This window comes from Nelumbo lutea, chromosome 8 (genome assembly GCF_056320005.1).
Source record: "Nelumbo lutea isolate HS-2025 chromosome 8, American lotus-T2T, whole genome shotgun sequence".
NCBI classification, from domain to species: Eukaryota; Viridiplantae; Streptophyta; class Magnoliopsida; order Proteales; family Nelumbonaceae; genus Nelumbo; species Nelumbo lutea.
Window position 1 is genome coordinate 34,106,623 of NC_142691.1, and position 25,971 is coordinate 34,132,593.

The 25,971-nt window shown below is 38.2% G+C and overlaps 2 protein-coding genes across 19 annotated transcripts in view; one reads left to right on the plus strand and one right to left on the minus strand.

The window, feature by feature from the left end:
- ACR11 (uridylyltransferase-like protein) overlaps positions 1 to 3,452 on the plus strand; it is a 38,545-nt gene extending 35,093 nt beyond the window's left edge. For 2 of the 4 annotated variants that reach the window (XM_088956552.1, XM_088956551.1), the window contains exons 7-10: positions 2,412 to 2,467; positions 2,777 to 2,882; positions 3,004 to 3,072; positions 3,154 to 3,452. In XM_088956552.1, coding sequence (XP_088812678.1) covers positions 2,412 to 2,467; positions 2,777 to 2,882; positions 3,004 to 3,072; positions 3,154 to 3,216 — 294 coding nt within the window. In that variant the 3' untranslated portion in view covers positions 3,217 to 3,452. Of the gene's footprint in view, positions 1 to 2,411; positions 2,468 to 2,728; positions 2,883 to 3,003; positions 3,073 to 3,153 lie in introns of all 4 variants that reach the window. The other 2 variants (XM_088956549.1, XM_088956550.1) reach the window with 1 other exon arrangement.
- A 9,828-nt stretch (positions 3,453 to 13,280) lies between these two features.
- Positions 13,281 to 25,971, minus strand: part of RABA5A (RAB GTPase homolog A5A) — a 39,488-nt gene continuing 26,797 nt past the window's right edge. For all 15 annotated transcript variants that reach the window (XM_088956556.1, XM_088956566.1, XM_088956561.1 and 12 more), the window contains one exon: positions 13,281 to 13,871. In XM_088956556.1, coding sequence (XP_088812682.1) covers positions 13,537 to 13,871 — 335 coding nt within the window. In that variant the 3' untranslated portion in view covers positions 13,281 to 13,536. The remainder of the gene's footprint in view (positions 13,872 to 25,971) is intronic.

A 25,971-nucleotide genomic window follows, 5' to 3' on the forward strand; every position in this document is an offset into this window, starting at 1 on the left:
CGGGCCACCAACCTTCCTTCAACTCGCATGGACTGAAGAGGGTTGAGGGCCACGAGGGCGTGTAAGGAGATCTTGGCTTCAACAGGTTCAGGTTCATCTGAGATCAGTTCACAGTCTTCTACGTGTTCTGGGACGGTCCCTTCCGGTTCATCCTCTGTCTGAAGGAGAAACACTTGCTGGACTTTGCACTTATGGCCCGGTCCAAACTTGTCATCACAATTGTAACAGAGGCCCTTCTCGCGTTGGGCCTGCATCTCAGCCCACAAGAGGTGTTTGAAGGGCACAGTGGGCCTGGGAAAAATGGGCTTCTGAGAATCCCCAACTTGTTTCATGGGTTTCTGTTCGGCCCACTGGGGAACCCTCACATTCGGGTAGGATAGCTTGCTGGTTCTGCGCATACTATCGATCTTCTCTTCTTGCAGGCGAGCCATGCCCACCGCCGCCATGACTGTTGCTGGTCGAAGAGCTCTCAATTCCAGGCGGATGTCTTCTCTGAGACCTCCCACAAAACACCCCACCAAGGCCTTCTCCGGCCATCCATGTATCCTGGTCGCCATTCTTTCGAACTCGAGCTGGTAGTCTGCTACCGTCCCAATCTGTTTTAGTCGAGTGAGGAGTTCGTCGTAATCCACGAACGCCGTCGGCCCAAAACGGATGCACAGAGCTTCTGTGAACTCTGCCCAAGTTACCTGAGGATGGGTTTGTCGATACCACTGGAGCCAGAGAATAGCGTCTCCTTCTAGGTGAATGGAGGCGATGGCAACGCGCTGGTGTGCAGGGGTTTCATGGTACTCGGAGAATCTCTCTGCTCTGAAAATCCAAGGAATGGGATCTCCACCGGAATAGTTGGGAAAATTGATTTTAGTGACCTTTCCGGCGGGGTAATACCCAGTTCCTTGGCTACTGGAAGCAGAGGCGTCAGCCCCTGCTGGATGACTGGTCTCGCTGGACTGTTGTTGAGAGGCGAGGTTAGAGATGACCACCTTGAGATCCCTGAGTTCGTTCAGTACCTGGTGGAACCCAATCTCAAGTTGGTCGACTCTATCTTCCATGGTAGAGGATCTTGTCTGCGGCATAGCTGGTCTGCGACTTGGCTCTGATACCAACTTGGTGAGTTTCCGCTCACCTCGGAAGCCTCTTCAAGGGAGGCTTGACCTCCTGAAACAGAAGATGGAGAGAAAAAGAGAAGGGAAGGAAGGAATAAACTGGACTCAGGGAGAAGAAAATTAAAGGAGAATCATTCATTGCTTTCATTATATGATGATGGCCTTATATAGCTGGCCTACAGGTGTAATATCAGAGGGAATATCCTCTGATTTCTGGGTAACTAACTCTGGCAGATAACATGGATGGAATATCCTCTGGCGGCAGAGTAACCAACTCTGAGTGTAACTAATTCTGGGGCTCTATCGCCTGTCTTGTCTGTCTCCTTGTGAATGGCTGATGGGTGTTGGCCTGCTCTACTCCCCTAGTGGGTTCTGGAAGGAGTGTTTGGGTCTCAACAAATTTGGTTAAATATATGAATCTGAAGTCTACTCAGATTTTGATAAGATGCTAATTTTGGATCTGTATCCCTCTGAAACTGGATATGTCATTGGTACTGCTAGTTCTGCTAGATGATCACATGACCATGGGCGTTGGGAAATGGTGGTTGAGAACATGCATTATGACATTTTATGATCACAAGAATGTTACTGCAGATGGTAATTTTTGTATGCTTTGTTAGCAAAAGGGATGTTTATTTCGACTTCATATTATCCCTTTTGTTAAGATACAGACTTTACCATTCGCAATAACATTATGTAGGTCTAACTTGTACTAACATATGCATCTTAATTGAAAGTATTGCAATATGGAGATTGTCAATATGATGTATAAGACTTGACCTTTCCCTATGTTACTACCATTATTGTTATTGTAAAGATGACAAATAGACTGGATAGTTATTTTCATCTCAATAGAGTGAACTTTGTTTTTAGGGAACATAATAGGTTTATACCGTATTACCATTCACAATAACGATATGTAGGTCTAACTTACACTAACACACACATCTTAATTGAAAGTATTGGAAATCATAACAATATGAATTGTAAGAATTAACCTTTTCTTTTTCTATAGCCATCATTATTTTTACTGTAAAGATGATATATAGACTGGATAGTTAGGATTATCATCTCAACAGAGTGAACTTTGTTTTTAGGGAATGTAGTAGGCTTATACCATATGGTGGTAGTCCACAACTAGACTGCAAGTCTGCTCTATGTTGAATGCGTCTTGCTATTTCTCTGGTCTTTATGTAACTTTGAATATATTGTGTGCATGGCTTCTCAATCTTCTTTCATTTTGTTTTTCTTTTATTTAGTTTTTTCTGTTTACAGGTATCTGAATCTTAGTTTTGCTTTATTCAGGTTGATGTGGATATTGCGACTCACATAAATGTCTATGATGATGGTCCAAATAGGAGGTATAAATGTTACATTTCCTCTCTCAATAGGCTGGGGTGGGCTGGACTTATCCCCCGAATGATCACAAATATGAATTAAACTTAGAAGACCAGGCTGTCCCAGTAAATTTTATCTTAGCCAAACATCTAATTAGTCCTTCGTGGTAAAGCAGTTCATCCACTTTTAGCTTGACTTACAAAGTGAAAGCTAGAGCTTTTCACCTTTAGCCTTGAAGATTATTAAATGAGTCTCACTGATCAAGTTTTATATGCAAGATACAGAACTCAGAAAACATGGAGGTTGATGAAAATTGTTATCCTTGCCTGCAGCATGCTTTATGTGGAAGCTGCTGATCGCCCCGGATTACTGGTTGATCTTGTCAAAATCATTACAGACATAAATATTTCAGTTGAATCTGGAGAATTTGACACTGAGGTAGTAATACTAATAACAGCATAGTATAAGAAAATTAAAATCCGTTTGCCTTTCTTTTGCATATACATTATTAGTTTGAGACTGTGCACCAGGATCTTACCCTTAGTTCTTTTGCATTTAGGGGCTCTTGGCCAAAGCAAAGTTTTATGTCAGCTACAAGGGCAAAGCCATCATCAAGCCCCTCCAACAGGTAAAAACTAGGAAGTTCCTTACGTGCTCATCAATAGCATATCAATGTATAATATAAATTAATTTCAAATGAACTGCACAGGTTCTTGCCAATAGCTTGCGGTATTACTTGAGACGGCCAACCACTGAGGAGGCGAGTTTTTGAGCCATCTAGTGGAAGTTCATTTTAATTTTAAGATCATATGCTCCATGATCAGCTTTTCCTGCATTGGATAAGTAACTGACGATAGTTGTTTAATGTTCCCTGCATAGTTTCTTTCATTTCTCCTCATGAATAGGTCTATAGAAATCAAACACAACTTTAGTATTTTATCACAACAATATGTTGTAACATTATAACTATTCAATATAAATGTTTTACAACCTTATTGATTAAACAAATACTTTTATAGGTGGTTCAGTGCTAGTTACTCTTTTTTTTCTTCTAATTTTCCTTCCCTCCAATTTGGATTCAGAGGAATTTGAAACGAACTATCTGCATAACTAGAACCTTGGACTGAATTTTTGTTGAGGTTCTATTATGGCAGATTAAACAAACATTTTTTATTAGGTGCATATTGGTTTTTTCTACCCTTTGATATATGATCCGAGTTGATGAGATGTTGATCTAGGCATCATGAACGATTAGTTGCATAACTAGTTAGAAGTGTTCCTTTGAAATAAATGATCCAAGTTGACACTGAACTTGAGGTACCAAAGTTGTCTGCCACCTTTTTGGATCCCATCCAATTAACCAGAAAAGTTTTGTAGTGTATAATGCAAAATGGCAGATGGTACGTAAAGAACCACTCCTGAACGACATTCCTTCATCAATTTAGGGATACTGTTCTGAAGAATCGTGGTTTCTCTTAACATCCTAGCCCATTTGCCTTGATTGACTAAATGGTTCTTCTTACGTCTTCTTGGTAAGTAAACAAAATGATTCTTCAGTCTACCCAGACAAGGAGATGAAGCCTATTACAGCTGACACTTTTGGTTGAAGTTATTGTCTTATTGAATAGAAACCAGAAAAATGTTCGTCTCATCGATTGAGTAAAATTACTGATAATTTTAAGAAAAAAATTAAGTGAAGGTGAATAGAAACCCTTGAAAATGGAGCTCTAGTTGTGGTTAAGGTCAATCAGAAGCACCCAGAGAAGCTAACGAAAACCTTTCAAGGCATACTAGTGGGGACCCGTGTGATGCACGGGAAATTTGAAAGATTTAATAATTTTATTTACTATATAATCAAAATTTGTTGTTAATTAACTAAAAGTATTCAAAGTTATTGTTAATATTTAAAATTTTAATAATTGTATTTTTCATTTAATGTTGATTTATAGAAACTAATTATTGTTAATTTAATATGAATAAATATTTTTTAATAAATTTAGTTTTATTAATAATTTGTAGTAATTTTAATAATTGTTATTCTTTTTATTATTTTTAAATGAAATTTTGATTTACTTTAAATAAATAAAAATAATTACAAAAGCTAACATTTTTATTAATTTCACTATTAATTAACAATAATATAGGAATGACAACGGGGTGGGTTCAAGGCGAGGGCACCCCATCCCTGTCCTTGCTCCATAGTCAAGACACTACTCCATCCCCACCCTGTCCCTAGTGTCAAGCAGGTTCAGGGCAAGGCAACCACTCCCCAATGTTGGGCGAATTTAGGGGCAAGGCACCCCACTCCTCATCAAGGATGGGGAATCCTCGTGCTTGGGGTTGCACATTTTCTGTTGATAAAGAGGCTAGTGTTAATTATAAAACTATGATTTTTTACAAATTAATTTTTTTATTTAATTATAGTCTAGTGTAAAAAAATATATAACATTTATATATATATATATATATATATTAATATAAAAATTGTTATTTAAATATTATATAATAATATTTACCATATATGCATATATAACTTCCAAGTTGAGCTTATTAGGGGTTATTTAGCTTGAGCCCTATCTGCTAAAGCCATCATTGGACTCCAAAAGTTTGATACCCAATTAGACTTCGAATATGATTATCCCATATAATGTGTGGGCATGGTGCATATATCAGATAGACCTAATTCAAAAGAAAATAGTTGCTTGAGCCTGCAAATTTATAGATCTAATAGTTGCTTAAGTTATAAATGATTTGTTATTTTTTATTAATTATTAAAATATTCTTAGTTATTAAAATATTGTAATTATTAAATTACCATATTTATTTAAAATACAATAATTTTTGAAAATTATCATATTTTCAGAAATATTGCAAATTTCTTGGCTAAAACTAACTAAATGTAATTTTCTGGTAATTAAATATAACTTTTTGGTAATTAAATGTAATTTTCTATTGTTTATAAATTAAACTATAATTACTGTTAATTACAGTTTAGAAATAATTATTGTTAATTATATTACTATTAATAGTTAAAACACGTTTTTTTCATTATTATTCAGTAATTTTTGCAATAAAATACAATTAATTTAATTTTTTAATTATTTTTAGTATTTTAATTAAGCTTTAGGTTTTTCAGAATTTTCGGATTTTTAATTAAATTTTGGTGTTTTTCATTATTATTTAGTAATTTTTGCATATGAGTATTTTTCAATAATTTTCAGTATTTTCAGCATTTATTTTTGCATATTGCTTTTAGTAAAAATAAATTAAACAACTAAACAAATACCATAGCTAATAAAAAATACAGCTAATTTTCAATATTTTTAATAATTTTTGGCTTGGGTACTTTTTAATAAAATACTATTAATTGTACTTTTTAATTATTTTCAGTAAATACCCTTATTAATATAAATTATTGTTAATTTTCATTATTTTTAATTATTTTTTGTATTTTAATTATGTTTAGGCTTTTCATAATTTTCTGGATTTTTAATTAATTGTTGGTATTTTTCATTATTATTTAGTAAGTTTTGCATATGAGTAATTTTGCAATAAAATATTGTTAGTATAACATGTCTACATTTTAAATTTTCATTAATTTTTATAATTTTTAATGAGTTCTTTATGCACAATAAAGGTCTCAACTCATAAAATTTATTAATTAATCAATTAATATATTTATATTTAAAATTCTTATTTTTAATTAATTATAGGCATTTTTCATTATTATTCAGTAATTTTTGCAATAAAATACTGTTAATAAAATGAGTTTTGCATTTTAAATTTTCATTAATTTTCACCATTTTTAATGAGTTCATTATGCACAATAAAGGTCTCAACTCATAAGTTATCTAATAATATCATTAAATGTTTAAAACTATCAATTAATATTTTTATATTTAAATTTCTTATTTTTATTAGCGTTTATTAAGTTTGATTTTTAAGTGGAATTGAAACATATTTTAATATTTACTATGTTTTGTTAATATTTATTTTTAGTCAAAGTTTAGTGGACTTTTTAAATTAATAATTTTTTGATTGTTTAACCTCAACTTATTTATATTATTTGATTTATATTATTACTATTCTCTTTCTCTCTTTCTCTCTCTCTCTCTCTCTCTCTCTTTTAAATATAATAATAACATGCATTAAAATAAGAGGCATTGGAAAATCTAAAAGTCTATCTTTAATAGTGTGCAGCTTTATTAATCTAATCAAGATAAGCATTAATGATTATTGTTTGAACGTGTCAAGCCAATCACTTTAACATTCAGGACTAGCTTATCACCATGCTTTGTAACTGATACTTCAGATTCACTCTAGGCATTTCTCATCTAGCGGCAAATAGCCCTTTCCATGACAGTTCATACTTGTGGTAGGTTGCCCTTTCCCTTCGGTGGATTGTTGCACATAAGAAAGAGGTAAATCTGAAGCTCCTCCATTTTCACATGGGAGATAAAACTTTCCCTTAGTATTTGGGAAGATGCATTCACTTCATTAATAATTTTTTTTCCTATATTCCTTGTCATTAAATCCAAATATACCATTGAAGTAGAAAACATACAAATATAATAGAGTTTTACTATGGAAGAAATTTTGGTGTTTTACCATTGAAGAAAAAGATATGCATCCTCTAACCTGATTCAAACGTGCTCTGCTTCAATTCTAAGATGAGTGAGTGGGAATGAAGAATAAAGAAGACAAAGAAGAGAGGAAGAAAAAGTGGAGAGCCAGAGAAAGATGTTCGGAGATGGAAAATAGGTTACTTAGGGAAGGGTTCTTTTGAGAAGAGCAATGATGTATGTTGGGCGCGAAACTAAATAATGACTCGTAATTTTTGTCCATCAATTGACGAGACTAAAAATGGCATCGGAGGCATTAAAAAGTACCTCTATAATAATCAAATAATTGTTGCCTCGTTAAATATGCTTGTCTTAGGGATGTAGTGAGTTTGTTTCCCCTAAGATGCCTTTCATCCAATCTAGGCATATGTGGCTAATCTTAGAAAGTTAATTGTCCATAATCTTTTTGAGTAGAACAAATCAATCAAGACAAAACAAGAAACATAAAGGGGATTATAAAATGTGGATTAGATTAATAATAAGTTTTCTAATCAACATTCAAAGACTTGTACATCACCTCTTCTATCAGATAATCCCTAATTTTATTATCCTGATTTCTTTTTGATGATCATGTCTCTAGGGTCTGGAAAGCTTCCACTTGTATGGCTCACGATCACTGCCATCACTACGCTATCCATCAACCTCAGTTTCTAATGTAAGAAGAAACTCTTCATCAAACTCCTCATTTTGGTTTGATGCAATTGGTAGTGTGGTGGAGATATCATTGTTGAGGCTGAGCCTACTAAGACTGATTCTCAGTGCCATCCTTCTTTCATGAGAATTGGGTATCCATGCAAAGAAGTTGCATCTGTCTTCTTTGATAGGTTTTGCAAAGATCCAAAACCTTTTTGCCTTTTGACCTCTTCTACTTAGATGCTATGACTCTGCACACTCCCTTTCCATAAGGACATACTTTCAATTCGTCCTTGTAGAGAAAGAATCCACAACCAATGTTATTGTCACAATAGAAAGGGTAGGCGAAGTTACCATCTTTCATGATTTTCTGGCTTTCCATTTTGGCACTGAATAGACACATTCTCCTTGACCACACAAACAGACAATACTTACTTGTAAGGGTTTAGGTATTTTGTGTTTTACATCATTTATCTCAATTTTTCATATAGGCCCTGTTCGCTTTTTGGTAAGTTATTTATTCGGATAAATGCAGTAGTTACCTGGGTAAGTTTTTCCTGGCAAACACTTACCCGGGTAAATGCATTTACCCATGCTCTTTTATTTGTCATGTAAATAAGGCAATGACCATTTTAGCCATACAAATCCATTATTAAAAAGGGCATTTTTATCCCATTCAAGTGTTGGCAACTTTACCCCTAGGTGGAAAAGTTATTTACCCACCTAAGAGATGGGTATTATTTACCCGGGTAAGTGGTACCTAGGAAAATAAACTTTCCTTGGTCCCCACATAAATCCGAAAAAAAAATGGGATTCTTGGTCAATGGGAACCAAAATCCCATTGACCAACTTTCCCCCCTCTCAAAATCCGAAAAAAGAACGCCATAAGTTCTACCTAGCCGACTAGTATTCTAGTAGTGATTGATTTGTGTGGATGATAGATGACTGAAACTTACACGATTTACAACAGACTTTCTAAAAGAAATCTGATCCTTTAATGCATAAGCTACGTAACAGACTCTGTCACTTATTTCTGGATTGTTATCCTCCTGACTGTAGCTACCCCACTTAGGATAGAGACCTTCAAGGGTTGGGAAGGCAGTGGTTTTCTCTATATTCTTTCTTAGAATGAAGTAGTTCTTCATTGTTTTCCACTACTTCCACTAGGACTTGTGGTTGACTAGATGATTCTCTGATTAAACGAAGGCATCAAAAGCTTAGATGAATCCTTTCTGGATTAGGGGTCCAGCAAAAGTAACCACATCCTCCTTTAAACCTTGCTCTAGGGCATTGCCAGAAACACCTTCCCATATGTGTTGCTGAGCTTGGATTCTCATATCCTACAAGCTCCTATTCTGCATGGACACCAGTGGAGTTCATCTATTCATCACCAAAACTCACATTTCCTCTTGAAATTTACAATGGGACAGTACATAAACCACCTTTCCTGCTCATTAATTTTTGTTAAAACGATAGATTCTTGCACCATAGGGACATGATACTCTGATTCTTGGGTGGCTAGCCATTGAGACTTCCTATTACTTGGGATGCTTTTTCTACGAGGATGGTCATATTTATGGAATACTCGAACCTGGATCTTTGTTTCCTTTGGAATCTAAGACTTTTAACCTTTCCTTTGGTTTAGAATCCTAACATTAAAACCTAGTTACTTGAATTTCCCCTTTTATTTGTAATTTCAATTACTTGTAGTTGGCCTTAACAAAGGTGCCATCAAGATCTTAATGGTGTTTAACAAGCTGAACACTTAACCTGTTCAAATATTCTTTCTTTAGCACTGGAGTAGGTTTACAAGCAAGAGAAACTTCTTAATTGGCAAATGTATGCAATACATGCTCAAACTATCTCAGTTGTTAGGGTACTTATGTATATGCTCATCTTAGTGAAAAGAATCCCAATAGATGGATGAGATTGTATAAGCTTATTAATGGCTTCTTAGCTTTGCTTACCCCTAACACTATTGAAGCTCAAGGATCTTCTCAACAAAATAACCCTATGTTACCTTGCTCTCTCTTAAAGAACAACTATATACAATATGTATAAGGAATGCATTTGTTTTTACAATATTCAAATTTCTTGCTTCTCCTTCCTTATTTTTTAAGTCAAGCTAAACTCTACTTTTTTTATATAATTTATAGAAGATTTAAGTGATTGTTTTCTAATTGTTGAGGAATTTTTCTTTCTTTGGTAATGATTCAAATTTCCTCCAACATGTTAAAAGGCTTCCCAAAGACGACAAGTAGCCATTAGAACCTTTAAATGGTTAAATTTCTTTCAAGTAGTTGACTATCAATTTTATTAATCGACCACTTGACGAAGGGAAAAATCCTTTTTCTCTCTTGGTTGATTGGTTCCTCCTTATCAACTGACTGATAAGATTTGAACTTAGTTTGTCTGGGACAATCAACTCATCTTCTCAAATTGAGCATTTTGCATGCCTCAGTTGTCACAATTAGTTGACACATCTTTTTAGGGTAACCGATTGCTCTTTATGGACTTAGAATTTCATTCCTCGACTATCATAATTAGTCACTTCATCTTTTTGTGGTAGTCAACTACTCTTCATAGTCATGATAAACTTTCTTGATAGGCAGCCCAACACCAAACCTTGAAGATTTTTGTTTAAGGTTTGGAAACTCTTCCATTGGCTTTCAATAAGTGTTTTCCTATACTTTTTTAACTCTTATTTAAGCTAAAGAAAACTTAGAAACCATACCCATTAAAGCATATGGTTTCTAAGGTTGGTTAATTGAGTTTAATCTTGTTGAGCATCTATATAATCCTTCATGCAATTGATTGAATAAGATCAATTTGAATATAACTTGATATAGTCTTGTCCTTGATGAGATGTAATAGATGTTCTTTGAGCAGCTTTAAAACCTTAAATTCTTTAGTAACCTTGATGCCTAAATTGTTTGGAGCTTCCTCAATTGGAGAGATGATGATGATGATGATGGTGTAGATGCTCTTTGAAGCACAAGCAACCAACTTATTAGAGCTTCCACTTCATCTTTTATATTTTGTAGCATTCAAACTTTAATACTATTTTACTATAGATAAATTTACCAAAGAATTATTGTACACTTAGATACACTATTAGTACTCCCAATGAGTTTATTATAATCAAAACACATAAGATCAACACAAATAGCCCTTTCCATGATAGATTTCAAAGCATGGCTTTCAAAACCGGACCGGACCGGAAAAACCAGAAACTGGTCACCTGACCGGTTCCGTTTCCCCCCAAAATGCTTTTTTCCCCAAAACCGTTGATTTTGGTCAATAAACCGCTGAACTGGCCGATTAACTATTCAAACCATTCGAACTGTTTTGACTGTTTTTCAAAATTTTTTAATTTTTTTAATTTTTTTTTGTCAAAACGGGCCGACCGTTCGAGTCAAACAGTCAGGCCATTCAAACCAGTAACCGGACCCCTGTGCGATTCGGTTTTAAAAATCATGTTTCAAAGTATCCCTTCTCCCAAAATAACCTTCTCTATAATTTCAACTTGAGATGTGTGTAGGCAGTGATACCATTTGTCATGTGATTAACAATTCATCAAAAGACTTATGGCTATTGAAATGTGTCAAACTAAGCACTTTTAACATTTAACACCATAAATATATATCTGTTATTGGAAAATAATAATAATATGATGTAATTATCAAGGTGAAAGGTGTGAAAAATTCACTTTCTAAAGTAGATTTTGCCTCCCACCCCACAGCACCCCTTGTTAGACGGCGATTTCTTCAGTTGTGAATGTGCACAACCTTCAAAATTCAATGGTCAAGGATGTCAAAATAGCTTGTTGGTTAGCCATTCACCCCATTCGACATATCTGTAACATTAAAACTGATTTGCATCAGAACCAACCGATATGTATTGATAGTTTAAACCATGCAAATAGGGATGGCAATGTCTACCCTATTTGCTGGATACCTGGCACAATGGAATGGGTTTTTTTATTTGAAGGATGGACTAATTGTGACTAATTGGGTAGTCAGTCACAACCCATACAGGTATGGGTAAGGTATCGTATTAGACTAAACCTGATCCTTCTCAATCTTATGTTTTTGGAAAGTATATGAACTTTACATATTAAGTGTTAAATTTAATAATATTTTGAATTTTATGTGAGGGATAATTGATAGCTTGTGTTTTTTTACATTAAATTTTATTGTTTGTAGATGTTATGTTACTTATTTATTATTTATATATAATAAGAAATAATAGAGAAATTAGATGTGAGTTCTAAACCCAACCCGCCCTACCCTTGAATGCAAAGAAGGTAGGGTCGGGGAGGGTTTTGCATATTCTCAAAATTCAACCCATTACAAGTTTTAAGGTGGGCATGGATTCGGAGGGTTAGGGAGACGGGTAGGATTTAGAATTTACAATACCTTCTCTGAAGCTGCCCCTTTATCATCCCTACATGCAAACAGTTAAAGGCAGCATGTATGATTTTTTTTTTCAAAACAAAAACCACCGCATCAGCAAACATCTTTTCAAAAACAATTTCTTGCACGTTGAAGAATACCTCTTAAGGCTGTGTTTGGTTGAAGTGCAAATCTAAACCAGATACAAGTTTTGCATCCAGTTGTGTTACATTTATTTGTTTGTAATTATGATTTGCACTCATACCTAATATAAAATATAAAATTTCGTCTCCTTCAGTAGCAGTGTAATTATGATTTGCACTCCCATGCATTTATGCCAGTGCAAATGAAATTTTTACTGCAACCAAATACATCCCAAGTAAATGGGGGTTCACTTCTGAGTTCTAACACTTAAGTAACTGTAATTCCAGATATGAGGGCCATGAGTCGTTGAGGGAGTGCATTTTAGCACCAATAATTTTACACATTTTATATGTTCACATGTAAATGACCAAATACAAACGGTGCAACCGTGCAACTGAGACGAAGATATCATGATCTTTTAAGTTCAAACCTCTACTTCCTCAACAGATCTTATTTTAACAGAAAATTCATAGATGTCATCATGTGTTCCAGTTGATTTATGTTTACACGATCTAGGTGGGATCAGCTCAGTGGTAAGTCTCAATGAGTGAAGGAAATTAAAGTACACTGTACACAACGATAAAGGAATAGAAAGAGTAATGGCAATGCTTTGCCTCCATGTTGAAGTGAATTTCAGCAGGTTTAAATTTCATAATTTGTCTAACTTTCGTTAGTTTATAATATCAATAAGGCCACTTACTACACCATATTCTTAAGCAAATTTTATTTTTATTGGATTGTCAATTAATGTTAAAAATTGATTATTAAAATTTTATATATTAATAAATAAAATTAATAATTATATTAATTTTTGAAAATCAATACACATTTTATTTCTTTTATCAGTTGTTAATAATTACTAATTATGTCCTGATATCTCACTTGTACAAAAGGCCTATTAAAATTGCCTTTTATGCTTTGCATTTCCAATAATACAGTGAACCTTAGTTCTCCAAATACACCCCCCCCCCACCCACCCACACACGCACACAACAAAGAAACAGTGGCAAGAGACGATCCAACAAAAAAGAGATGCACAGGCATTAATCGTCAGAATTTCCAACATATACATAACTTGCTGTGTTGTCTTCAGTTCATGTACATTGTTCTACTCCTGGAGTTCTGTTTCCTGATTAGTGGCATCATTAACCCCGAAAAGAAAAGGCAAATGATAAACTAAATCAATACTTTGCCAAAAAAAAGAATTTAAACATATTCCATTACATGGGTGCAGCTGTGGCAAAGAGTATGCAGAGAATGTAAGATGAAGTAATATGATCAAAGCTATCCTGTTTAGCTTCAAGATGAACAGCATCCAGCCTTGTTAGGGTTGGCATCTGCTCCTTGGCTTGCATCATCCTGCAAAACCACAGCTTTCCCATTCCCCAGTGATGCTGTGTCTGCTTTTTTCTCTTGACAGAGGATAACTTTGCGGCTTAAAATGTTGTAGATCTCTTTGACAACCGTCCGAAAGGCAGCAGTAACATTGGACGAATCAAGGGCAGATGTTTCCATAAAAAATAAGCCCTGTGCTTCTGCTAGAGCCTTGCCTTCTTCTGTTTTTACCTCCCTGGCGTCTTTAAGATCAGACTTGTTTCCAATGAGTATGGTAACCACATTCATGTCTGAGTGAGCTGTTCAATTAAATCCATCATCAGTTAAACACTAAATAAAGTGAAGACGAATGTTACAAAGCCATCAAGTATAGCCGTTTAATTGCTGGTTCATGATGTCAATGGGGGACTCACACCAATACAGGTCCCACCTTGGGGTTGTTATAACAAATGCATATTACCAATAATAGAAGGACAATGACACAACCATCAAGTATAGCCGTTTAATTGCTGGTTCATGATGTCAATAGGGGACTCACACCAATACAGGTCCCACCTTGGGGTTGTTAGAACAAATGCATATTACCAATAATAGAAGGACAATGGCACAACCAGACAACAATGTTTTATGACTCAAAGACCCTCTTTTTATATTTAGTGGTGGCAATTGGGCGGGTTGGGTTGGGTTTGGTTTGGGTTGAGTTTCAACCCAACCCATTTAACCCGCCAACCCGTTAATGACCCAGTTATGTAAAATTAAATGGGTTGGATTCAACCCAAACCCGCTTTAACCCAATCCAACCCACCCAAACCCATTAATCTTCTATTTATGTACTTGAAACAAAAAACTAACTCCATCCTAACAAATAAGTTGGTCATAGCTTAGTGGTAATAGTAGTTGCTATTTACACAAGTGGTGAAGGTTCATATCATTATATGCATTATTTTTACACAAGCATCAAAGCCATTTAACTATGTTCGGGTTTCGGTTTGACAAACCACTTAGCTTCAAAACGGTCAAACCAACTTGAACTATCTAATTGGATTGTCTTTGAGCTAATCACATCAAGAGTGGTTGAACCGTTTAGATCTGGACCAGTTCGACGGACCAGACCCCAACCAAACCGGTTTGGATAGGTCGGACAAGACTCAACCGATCGGGCCAGACCGGACGGAACCGAATTTAGGTTGGTCCCAGGTCAGAGACTCCAAAGGATCTAGGTCAGCAAGCATTGCTAACCCAAGCTGGATTCGGGTCAGGTTGTATGGATACGAACTGGATGATCCGAACCGGGTAAAGCAAGTGGGGTGGTTTAGGGTCCGGACTTCACCTGGTTCGGATTCGGCAGACCCGAATCACCTTGTGTCGGGTCAGGCTGGGCTGTGTGAATAATGTTTGGATCGGACGACCCAAATCGGGCAAAGCAAGCGATACCGAGCCATCCCATTTGAGGTCTATTTCGAATTCGAGTTGACCCGGATCGGTATATGTTGGATTGGGTCAGATTGTGTTGAACTGGTCCGAACTTGGGTGAAATTGATTTGGATCTATGTTGGGTGAAGTGTGTTGATTCAAGACAACTAAATTTAGTCAACAATTAATAGAAAATTAATGCATTAACTATATAAATTATTTAATTCAAATGAAGAAAATAAAAAAAAAAAGGCTAAGGAATTAATACTTATGTTTGTAATGGTTAACCCAACGGTTATCCACAACCCAACCCAACCCAACCCATTTAAATGGGTGGGTTCGGTGATGGGTTGATCACACAACCCGCCAAGTAAATGGGCGGGTTGGGCGGGTTGGATTCTGGGTGGGTTTGGTGAAAAATTGACACCCCTACTTATATTGGGTAAACTAACCTTCTTGTTTGGTGTTGTAACTGTTGCTGCATGAATTTAGCATTCATTCCGCAACAATATTTTTTTTCTTTTCCTTTTTTGGATCATAACAAATGCTTCCTTTACTAGTATTGAAATGAGAAAACCCCTAAACATAAGAGACACACCTAACGACAAAGAAAGGAGATGCATCTTAGGAAATGTAAACAGCATGCTGCTGAGATAAACAAAACAGGAAAATATTCAAATGCAAACAAAGATTAAATTTGTACTCATCACTTGGACCTAGGAGCCTCCATTGTTTGGATGATCTTCATTTATTTTAGGAACTAAATCCACCAATTTTCGGCTGGTTTGGCACCTAACAGCCATGTTTCTTCAAGTAGGTCAAGGACATATTTCCTTTGACACAAGTTTATTCCATGCCTTGACCTTGCGACTTCTATTCCACGAAGTATTTCAGCTTACCAAGATCCTTTATATGGAAGTGATCCTATAGGAAGTTTTTCAATCTGTCAATCCCATTGTTGTCACTGTCAGTTATGACAATATCGTCCACATACACCACTAGGAAGGTTTTCCCATCTTTTGAGTCACGGCTGAACACAGAATGATCTACTTGACACTGTTTCATCCCAAAGTTCTTTACTACTTCACTGAATCTACCAAACCACGCACGTGGAGATTGTTTCAGCCCATAGATTGCCTTTTTAAATCTACAAACTTTACCATCCCCCTTGAGCAACAAACCCTGGTGTGGTTGCTCCATATATACTTCCTCGATCAGATCACCGTGCAGGAAGGCATTCTTGATGTCTAGTCACCAGAGAGGCCAATCATACATTGCTACTAATGAAATTAATACCCGAACTGAGCCAATTTTAGCCACAAGAGAGAATGTCTCTATATAGTCAACACCATACAACTGAGAATAGCCCTTAGCCACTAACCTAGCCTTTAATCGTTCCACACTACCACCTGGAAGATACTTCACTGTGTAGACCCACTTACACCCAACAACATGCTTACCGGGAGGGAGAGTAGTAAGTCCCCACATGTGATTGTGTTGTAAAGTAGATAATTCTTCTTCCATTGCTTGTCGCCACCTTGGAGAGGTAAGAGCTTCCTGGACAGTCTTGGGAGTGGAAATAGAGGATAGCAAGGATATAAAATGGCGATGAGAAGCAAAAAGGTGAGCAACTGAAACATAATGAGAAATAGGATGAGATGTACAACTACATTTACCTTTCCGCAATGCAATAGGAAGATCAAGGTCCGAAGGAGGAGGTGCAACCATAGGATCTGTCAACGAGGACTGAACTGGAGGGGTCGGTGCTCTTCTGTGAGTATACACTTGTTTGATTGGTGGCCTCTCAGAAGTAACTTGCACTGGAGAAGGAGGGGATGGAACATGAACCACGGGAAGGGGATTCGCAACCAAAACAGGAGGAGGTGCAACCATAGGATCTGTCAACGAGGACTGAACTGGAGGAGGGGTCGGTGCTCTTCTGTGAGTATACACTTGTTTGATTGGTGGCCTCTCAGAAGTAACCTGCACTGGAGAAGGAGGGGATGGAACAGGAACCACGGGAAGGGGATTTGCAACCGGAACAGGAACCACAAGAAGGGGGTCCTTAACTAGAATAGGAAGTAGTGGAACCACAGGAACAAGATAAGGAACCTCAGTACTCGAGAAAAATGGGACTAACTCAAAGAAAGTGACATCCAAACACACAAAAGACCAATGAGAGTTAGGGTTATAGCACTTATACCCTTTTTGGGTTTCGAAGTATCCAAGGAAGATGCATTTAGTATTCAAGGAAGATGCATCCGAACACACCATTCTGCTGTGGGGTGTAGGAACAAGAAGTTTGATGAATTGTCCCATAGTGCTCTAAGTATTGCTGAAATGGTGTTGAGATGTACTCTTTTGCATTATCGGAGCGAAGAATTTTAATATGAACTCCAAATTGGGTACGTATTTCAACATAAAATTTTTGAAAAATAGAGAACATTTCACTTCGATCTTTCGTAAGATGGAGCCATGTCATCCTTGAAAAATCATCAACAAAAATTACAAAATACTTATAACCATTGTATGACCACTTTATTTGGACCCCAAACATCTGAATGAACTAAAGAAAAAGGACTCAAGACACGACTATCAACTCTTGGACTAAAAGAGACTCTATAGTGTTTCCCAAGCTGACACAACTCACAATCCAACAGTTGGAGATGAAAAGATGGAATAGACAACTTCAGAGCCTTGAGAGATGGATGACCAAGTCTGCAGTACCATTGGAGAGGAGTAAGGGATGATTAAAAGGCTACTAGCAGGCCACCACCATCAGCCTCATGCCCTCCACCAATCTTCATCCCCGTCTTGAGATCCTGAAACATACAAGAAGAGGGATAAAAGGTTATAGAACAATTAAGTGACTTGGTTAATCTACTAACAAACATAATGTTAAATGGGAACTTGGATACATATAAAACAGAGGATAAAGATAAGGAGGTAAGATCAATATCACCAACACCACAAATGGGAGAGGTAGAATCGTTAGCAAGGGTAATTACATGGGATGTAGAAGACTGAGAAAGTGAAGAAAACACATTTGGAGTCCTAGACATATGATCCGAGGCTCCAGAGTCAATGATCCAGTGTGAGGGTTTGGAAGCCAAGCAAGCCATACCTGAATGAGCAAGAGTAGTTGTATTCTGCTAAGAGGATGTCTGAATGAACTTCTCATATACTTCACGTGGTACACTCACCATCTCCTGCCCAGAAGCACCAGTAGATGTGGAGGGGGTCTGATCAGTCTGTTGATTTTCATTAACTGTACCACTGCCACTAGTCACAGCATGGTTAGCCCAAGTGTTGGGTGGACCATGTAAATCATAACAAAAATTAACAGTATGTCCCTTTAATCCACAATATGTGCATTTTCTAGTCCCATTACTTCTTCCTCTACCGCGACCTCCCCCTGACTCTTGACCTCCACTGTGGCCACTAGATCGATTAAACATAGGACCACCTCGGTTTCCTGGAAACCCACAGCCACCACTTCCCCCTCTAGTCAATAGATATCCTCCGAAGACGGGCAAACACTTCTTAAAGAGAGAGGAGAGTAGACCCCCCCTAGTATTTGTGCTCGAACAGGTTCATATTCAACCTTCAGATGGGCAAACCCTTGTCACATCAAGTTGCTATCACTGATGTTGTTGAACATGAACATCTGGTGTCAGAGGATGATATACATTAAGCTCACTAGATTAAAGTATTCCTCCAAGCTTTGGTTACCTTACTTTAGATTAAAGTACTCTTAGTAAAGCCGGTATACTCTAATGGTATTATCTTCGTCGGAATAAAGTTTCTTAGCATGGTCCCAGATTTCCTTAGTTGTATCCAGGAAGATAAAATTCACACTAACTTTAGGTTCCATAATATTCCACAACCAAGTCATAATCTGTGCATCCTCCTATTCCCAATCACTAAACCCTAGAGAATCAAAGGGGGGCTTCTCCTCTCTCACATGTTTTACCTTTTTCTTGGCTTCTAAAAACACCTCCACAGATTTGGCCCACGACACATAGTTCTCACCATTCAACTTAATAGGTGTCATTTGAACATTTAAGTAATCTGGAGAAATCATAACACCTGTTTTGTTATCACTCCCATCCTAACCGATTCACCTCACTTCACAAAGAAATCACTATTATAAACAAAATAGTCACCTTCTACTATTTAGCACCACACCACACACTACTCAACAAAGCATAACTAGGACCACACTGCTCTGTTGTCATGAATTCAGCATTCAAAAACCCTACTTTCAACTCACATATCCAGGTATAAACAGAAGGAAATGAGGCTCATATGCATACCTATCAATTCACACTACCACATAAATGAAATCTAGACCAAAAGGAAGCAGCCGCAGTCCACTACTAGCCGAATAGGGATTTCTGTTCACACCTGTCCACAACCAGCCCTCTTCGTACCATCGAATAGAGAGTATCAAGTACACCACCACAACAATCACCCCACCATAGCAACTGGAGCCATATTTACCTCCAAGAACAAAAAACGACCACTCCTTTTTGGCCCCTTACCAAACTTCCAATCTGTCCAAGAGATATTAAAAAAAACTGAAACGGCTGGTGGCAATCCCAGGAAGACGAAGGGCGATGAGAAAAAAAAAATCGAACTGGTATCTTATTGCTCTGATACCATGTAAATAGGTAGATTAATCCTATTCAGCTCTAGGTTCGAAGTATGTAAGAAGTAGAGAAAGAGAAGGGTTCGACTTGGAGAGAAAATGTCACTTAGCCCAGCTGACCCACTTTGTATTTATAATGTATAAGCTGAATTATAAAAGACAGTATTGTCCCTCATTAAAGATGGGACACATAACTTAAACTTGAATAAAACAGACTACTCACTTTTAATTGGATAGACAAAAGACCAAAATACCCTTGTACTGTCGACTCTAACAGATGCAAAGTACAAATATTTTTTGAAGCTAACAGCTACACAACCTTTCCACCCTAGAAGGTATTAGGATTCCTCACCAAGGTTTAAAATGTAGTGTTGGTGGGAATATCAGTCATTGAAATATAGGAAGCATATCTGAAATGTTGGAAATATTGTATGGAAATAATATAAAATCCATAGATATGGCACAAACCACCTATCAAGTATGTATACTCCAGGAAGGCTACATCACTAGGGAGTTTGTTATAGGTTATCTTGCACAACATGTGAAATGCACTCAATGTAATAAAACTATAAAGAGTAGCTATGAAGAAGGAATTGGCAGAGCAGATTACCCTAATTCTCTTCTCCTCTTCCGTTCTCTTCTTCACACTCATTCTTTTCTCTTACCCGTAGTCGAACATTTATAATCCCTTTCTTTACTTGAAGTAACTTTAGTTCACACTGAGTTGTAACAACTGGTAATCAGAGCTTAGCCAATGATGCCGCAAACCAGATCCATGTTCATTGATGAGAGAGTAGATCGGCTCAAGAATGATCTTCACAAGATCACTGGAGATCAGGAGGACATCAAGCAAGTGTTGACGGTGAAGACCTCCCGATTAGAGAGGATGACAACTTCCAATGGTAAGAACGACAAACAAGAGGCATACAACAACAACAATGTGAGATGAGCAGGGTGGTTAGGAGTAAGAATGACCAAACTGGTGTTCCCGGTCTTCTCAGGTGAAGATCCCACACCTTGGCTTTACAAGAGAGTGCCATTTCGAATTCCATGAGATACCTACAGCTCAAAGGGTACTAATGGCTTTGATGCATTTGGATGAAGCCAACCTCTGGTACAAATGGTACCACAAACCTTACCCCTTCCGGCTATCAGGACTTCAACGGGGCACTGGACAAATTGAAGCAGATAGGTATGGTTAGAGAATACTAGGTTAAATTTGAGAAATTGGAAAATTGAGTTCATGGATGGACAAGTAAGCCCTGGTTGGGTGTTTTGTTGAAGGGTTAAATGATGATATCCAAGATGTGGTCAAGCCATGCAGCCAACCTCGACTATATTGGTAGTTGGCCTCACCAAGATATAGGAAGAAAGACTAAACTATTAAGTTCAATAAAGTTATTTGTTATTGATGAAAAAAAAGACTAAACTATTTAAAGAAAATTACTAGGCCCGTGGGCTCTATTCTTAAACACCTCCCACTAGATCCAAGCCCAACCGCATCAAGACTCCTAGACCTGGACGCTGGACCCCCTATCATACCATACAAATGACTAACTTGGAAGGAGATGCAATTCTATTTGCTTCAGTTAGACGATTAGGGTGAAGAACCCATTGAACATGCAGAGGTCAAGGAGAATGAAGAACAAATTGAAAACAATGGGGCCAACTATTATACCATATCCCTACACACCTTAGTTGGGATGGCCCCCTCATAGACTATGAGGGTTGTGGACCAGCTATTGGGTCAAAAGGTGTTGGTTTTGATTGATAGCAACAGTTCCCTCAACTTTGTCACCACTGTGATAACCCTAACAATTAGGGTTGGACTCCTCGTGTCTTTGCACCAATTAACAAAGCTTACCCATTCAGAGATTTGCTCAAAGTAGCCTTTTACCTTTGATTCCCCGTCCATGTAGCCAATGCAAAACCCTAACCCTCAAGCTTCAAGAGAATCCCTTCTTAGCGGACTTGCACCCTCCCATAGAATTTGCTAGGGCAGATGTGGTGTTCGGTAGTCAGTATACAATGGCTACAACAATTAGGCCCAGTAATGAGTGATTGCCAAGCCTAGTTAAACCAACTCTTGAATGCATACTCAGATGTGTTCCAAGAGCCCATATCTTTGATCCCTGTTCGTGCCCATGATCTTCAAATATATCTGCAAATGGGGGACCCACTAGCCAATGCTAGGCCCTACCGGCACCCCTACTACCATAGGGGAGACTAGGAGAGATCGAGCGAACGGTCCAAGAACACTTAAGCAGAGGATCCATTCAGCCTAGCAATAGTCCTTTCTTATCTCCAATCCCATTAGTCAATAAAAAAGACGAAACATTCAACAAAACAAAGAAAAAAGATGGAACATGGAGGTTTTGTGTCGACTACAGGGCACTGAACCAAACCGTTCTCAAGGATAGGTTTCCCATTCCGCTTACCGAAGAATTGTTTGATGAATTGGGTCAAGCCGTTTACTTGTCCAAGTTGGATTTAAGGTTCAGATACCATCAGATCTGGGTACACCCAGGAGACACCCATAAAACAGCCTTTCAAGTGGCTGATGGGCACTACGAATTTGTAGTAATGCCCTTTGGGCTTACCAACACCCCCTCCACCTTCTACAGGTTGATGAATGATGTGTTCAGACCCTTCCTACGACAATTTATACTCGTGTTCTTTGATCGCATTTTGGTTTACAGCCCTTCCTGGACCACTCACATGCAACATTTGAAGGCTACACTAGAAACCTTGTGAAGACACCATCTGCTTGCTAAACTATCCAAATGCTCGTTTGGGAAGACTCGAGTACGCTACATCAGTCATATAATTTCTGGTGGCAAGGTCCAGACAACCTAGAGAAGGTAAAATGCATGCTGAATTGGGCTCAGCCCACAACCCAAAAGGCCCTAAGGGATTTCTTGGGCCTAACTGGGCATTATCGCCGGTTTATAAAGGATTATAGAGAAATGGCTGCACCCTTGACTCAGTTGCTTAAGAAAGGGTCTTTTGAATGGAATAAACAGGCTGAGAAGGCCTTTCAGGCCCTCAAACAAGCAGTTTCTGCACCACCACACTTTGGCCCTACCTGATTTTACAAAGGAGTTTATTGTTGAAACCAATGCATTAGGTCGTGGCATTGGTGCAGTACTCACGCAACAGGGGCAACCTTTGGCATTCTTTAGCAAGGCCTTGACTAAACAGGCCCAAGCTGAAATCCACCTACGAGAAGGAACTAATGGCATTTGTCTTGGCTATTAACAAATGCCGGGCTTACTTTCTGGGCAGCTTATTCACAGTCCATACCGATCATCGCAGCATTAAACATTTATTGAATTAGAGGATACTTTGCCAGAACAGCAGAAGTGGGATGTCAAACTCCTCGGGTATGACTTCAAGATTGAGTACAAGCCAGGCCCATCCAATGCTGTAGTGGATGTCTTGTCCCATACTGAAGAATTCTTTACTATGGGCTTATCTAAATTACAATACCCGTGGCTGGACAGTTTAAAGGTGGAGGCCCAACAAAACCTTGACCTGGCCCACATCAAAACCATATGCTTGAACAACCAGCCTTGTATCTGGCCTATTCATCACAGCGGAATGATCTATTCCACAAAAGGTGTCTGGTTGTACCAGTAAAGTCAGCTCATCATTAGGACCTACCCTGGTTATTTCATGATTCAGCCATTGGGGAGGCCCAACACAACCTTGACCTGGCCCATATCAGAACCACATGCTTGAGCAACCCAGCCTTGTATCTGGCCTATTCATTACAGGGGAATGATCTATTGCACAAAAGCTGTCTGGTTGTATCAGTAAAGTCAGCTCATCATTAGGACCTACTCTGGTGGTTTCATATTCAGCCATTGGAGGTATCACTAAAGTCAGCTCATCATTAGGACCTACTCTGGTTGTTTCATTTTTTTTTTTTTTATGATAAATTACTCTGGCTGTTTCATGACAACCATTGGGAGTCACTCTGGAGCTCTATGGACTATAGAAGGTTAGCCCAACATTACTATTGGAAGGGGATGAAGCGAATGGTCTATGGTTATGTCCAGCGATGCCAGGTATTATAGCCCGGTTGGGCTATTACAGCCACTATCCATCCCCAAAAGAGTTTAGAATGACATAATGATGGATTTTATTACTGGCATCCCGAAGTTAGCAGGGAAATCTATCGTGTTGGTGATAGTTTACTGACTTAGCAAATATGCTCACTTTATAGTATTGTCACACCCTTACACAGCATCCTTAGTTGCTAAACTCTTCATCGAAGAGGTGGCTAAGTTGCATGGGACACCTCAAACCATACTAACAGATAGAGACCAGCTCTTTATGAGAAACTGTTGGGAGGCTTATTTCCAAGCCCAAGGCATGGAGCTTCTATACACTACAAGCTACCATCCCAGACAGACAACAGTCCGAGGTGGTGGATAGGTGTGTGGAGACCTATGTGCAGTGTTTTATTGGGGAAAAGCCCAAGCAATGGACCCACTAGTTACCATGGGATGAGTATTGATACAACACATCCTTTCACACCTCAGCAGGTACCACTCCATTCACTGTTGTTTATGGTAGGGACCCACACCCCATACTTCCCTGTGAGAAGGGTACAGCAAAGTGGTAGACCATCAACTTACTACTTGAGATAGCATACTGAAATTCCTTGAGTTGCACCTTTCCCAGGCGCAGCAATGAATGAAATCAGTTCATGACAAGAAGAGTAAGCAGGTGATTGGGTTTATCTTAAACTACAGCCATATAGGCAGTCATCTGTGGTAAACATGCTTGGCAGAAATTATCTTCAAGGTTCTTTGGGCCTTTCCAGGTGCTTGAACGAGTTGGCTCAGTTGTCTATCAATTGGACCTTACCCCCACTTGGAATATACATCCCATCTTTCATGTCTCACTACTGAATCTCTGCATTGGTTCACCACCCACCAAGAGCCCAGTATTACCAGAATTTTCAGATGAAGGCGAGTTGCAGATTGAACCCTCATTCCATCAGACTTTCATTGGGTCAAAATAGGTAAGAAGGTTGTACAGAAAGCTCTAGTTGTGTGGAATGGCTTACCCTCCAAAGATGCCACCTGGGAGGATTATAGGAAGCTGAATGAACCTCAAGTACAAGGTTGTTCTTAGGGGGGATGGAGCTGTTATGAACCGAGAGCTTGGGAAAGTCCAGGAGAAGCAAGCCTTGGTCCAGCAGGACCCGTGCAATGCACGGGCCCATACTCAAAGCCCAGTTCAAGCATTAGAGAAGGATGGGTATAAACCACCTATCAATTATGTATACTATAGGAACCGAGAGTGAAGTGCGCTCAATGTAATAAAATTATAAAGAGAAGGAATCAGTAGTTTGCCATCCCATTTGTCGATCATCATTCCCATTGAACACTAGCCGTTATATTGTGTTGTTACCCATTTGAATCTTGTCAAAGCCCCCCTATATGACGAAACCACCATCTCCATCTCTTTCAGCCACCCAATTACCTGTTTTGAGTTGCCTTCAGTTAACAAATGTTCAAAGCTCAACTCTAGCAATCACTGCTCCTTGTCACACTACTTCAACTTTTGCATTAACTAAATCCCCCGCTCCAATAGGACCAGAAAATAAAGCTACAACTGGTCCTCTGCATTTTTGAAGACTCCCCCAATACCAGAGGGCCTTGGGTTGCCTACAGAACTACCATCAAAGTTTAGGTTGATAACACCTTCAGGGGGCCTCCACTCCACCACAGGCTTATCTCCAGCAACAGAACTTTTGGAAACCACCAATTCCCAGTTCCTCTAGATATCATCAAAGGAGAAAGGTGAGAAGAGGTCCAAAGACTTAGCCCAATCTATAGCCCTAATAATTATAAATCCCGCACACTAGTATCATCCCTCTCCTTATCATTGAAAATTCTGGCATTTCTTTCCTCCCAAACAGTCAAAACCAAAGCAGCCCTAGCACACCTCCATAAGATTCTACCTCTTCTTTGTGGCTACCTAAAGGTTGTAGGGTCAAATAGACTACTAATCTCAATGGCACTGTCCACCTGTAACCAAAAAGACCAAAAGCTTTCTCCCAAAGACCTACATCAAAAGAGCAAGAGATGAGTAAATGGTAGCAGTTTTCTCCATTGGCTTTGCAAAGGATACACCAGTTAGGAGACATACTAAGACAAGGTCTTCTCTTTTGTAAGTTGTCATAAGTGTTTATTTTTCCAAGAGATACTTCCCAACAAAGAGCTCCCACTTCAGGAGAAATGGGTTTCAACCAAATATCCTTACTATGAAAATGTAGAAGGTTAGGGATTGGGCACAAAGTAGAGAAAAAAAGCAAAAGA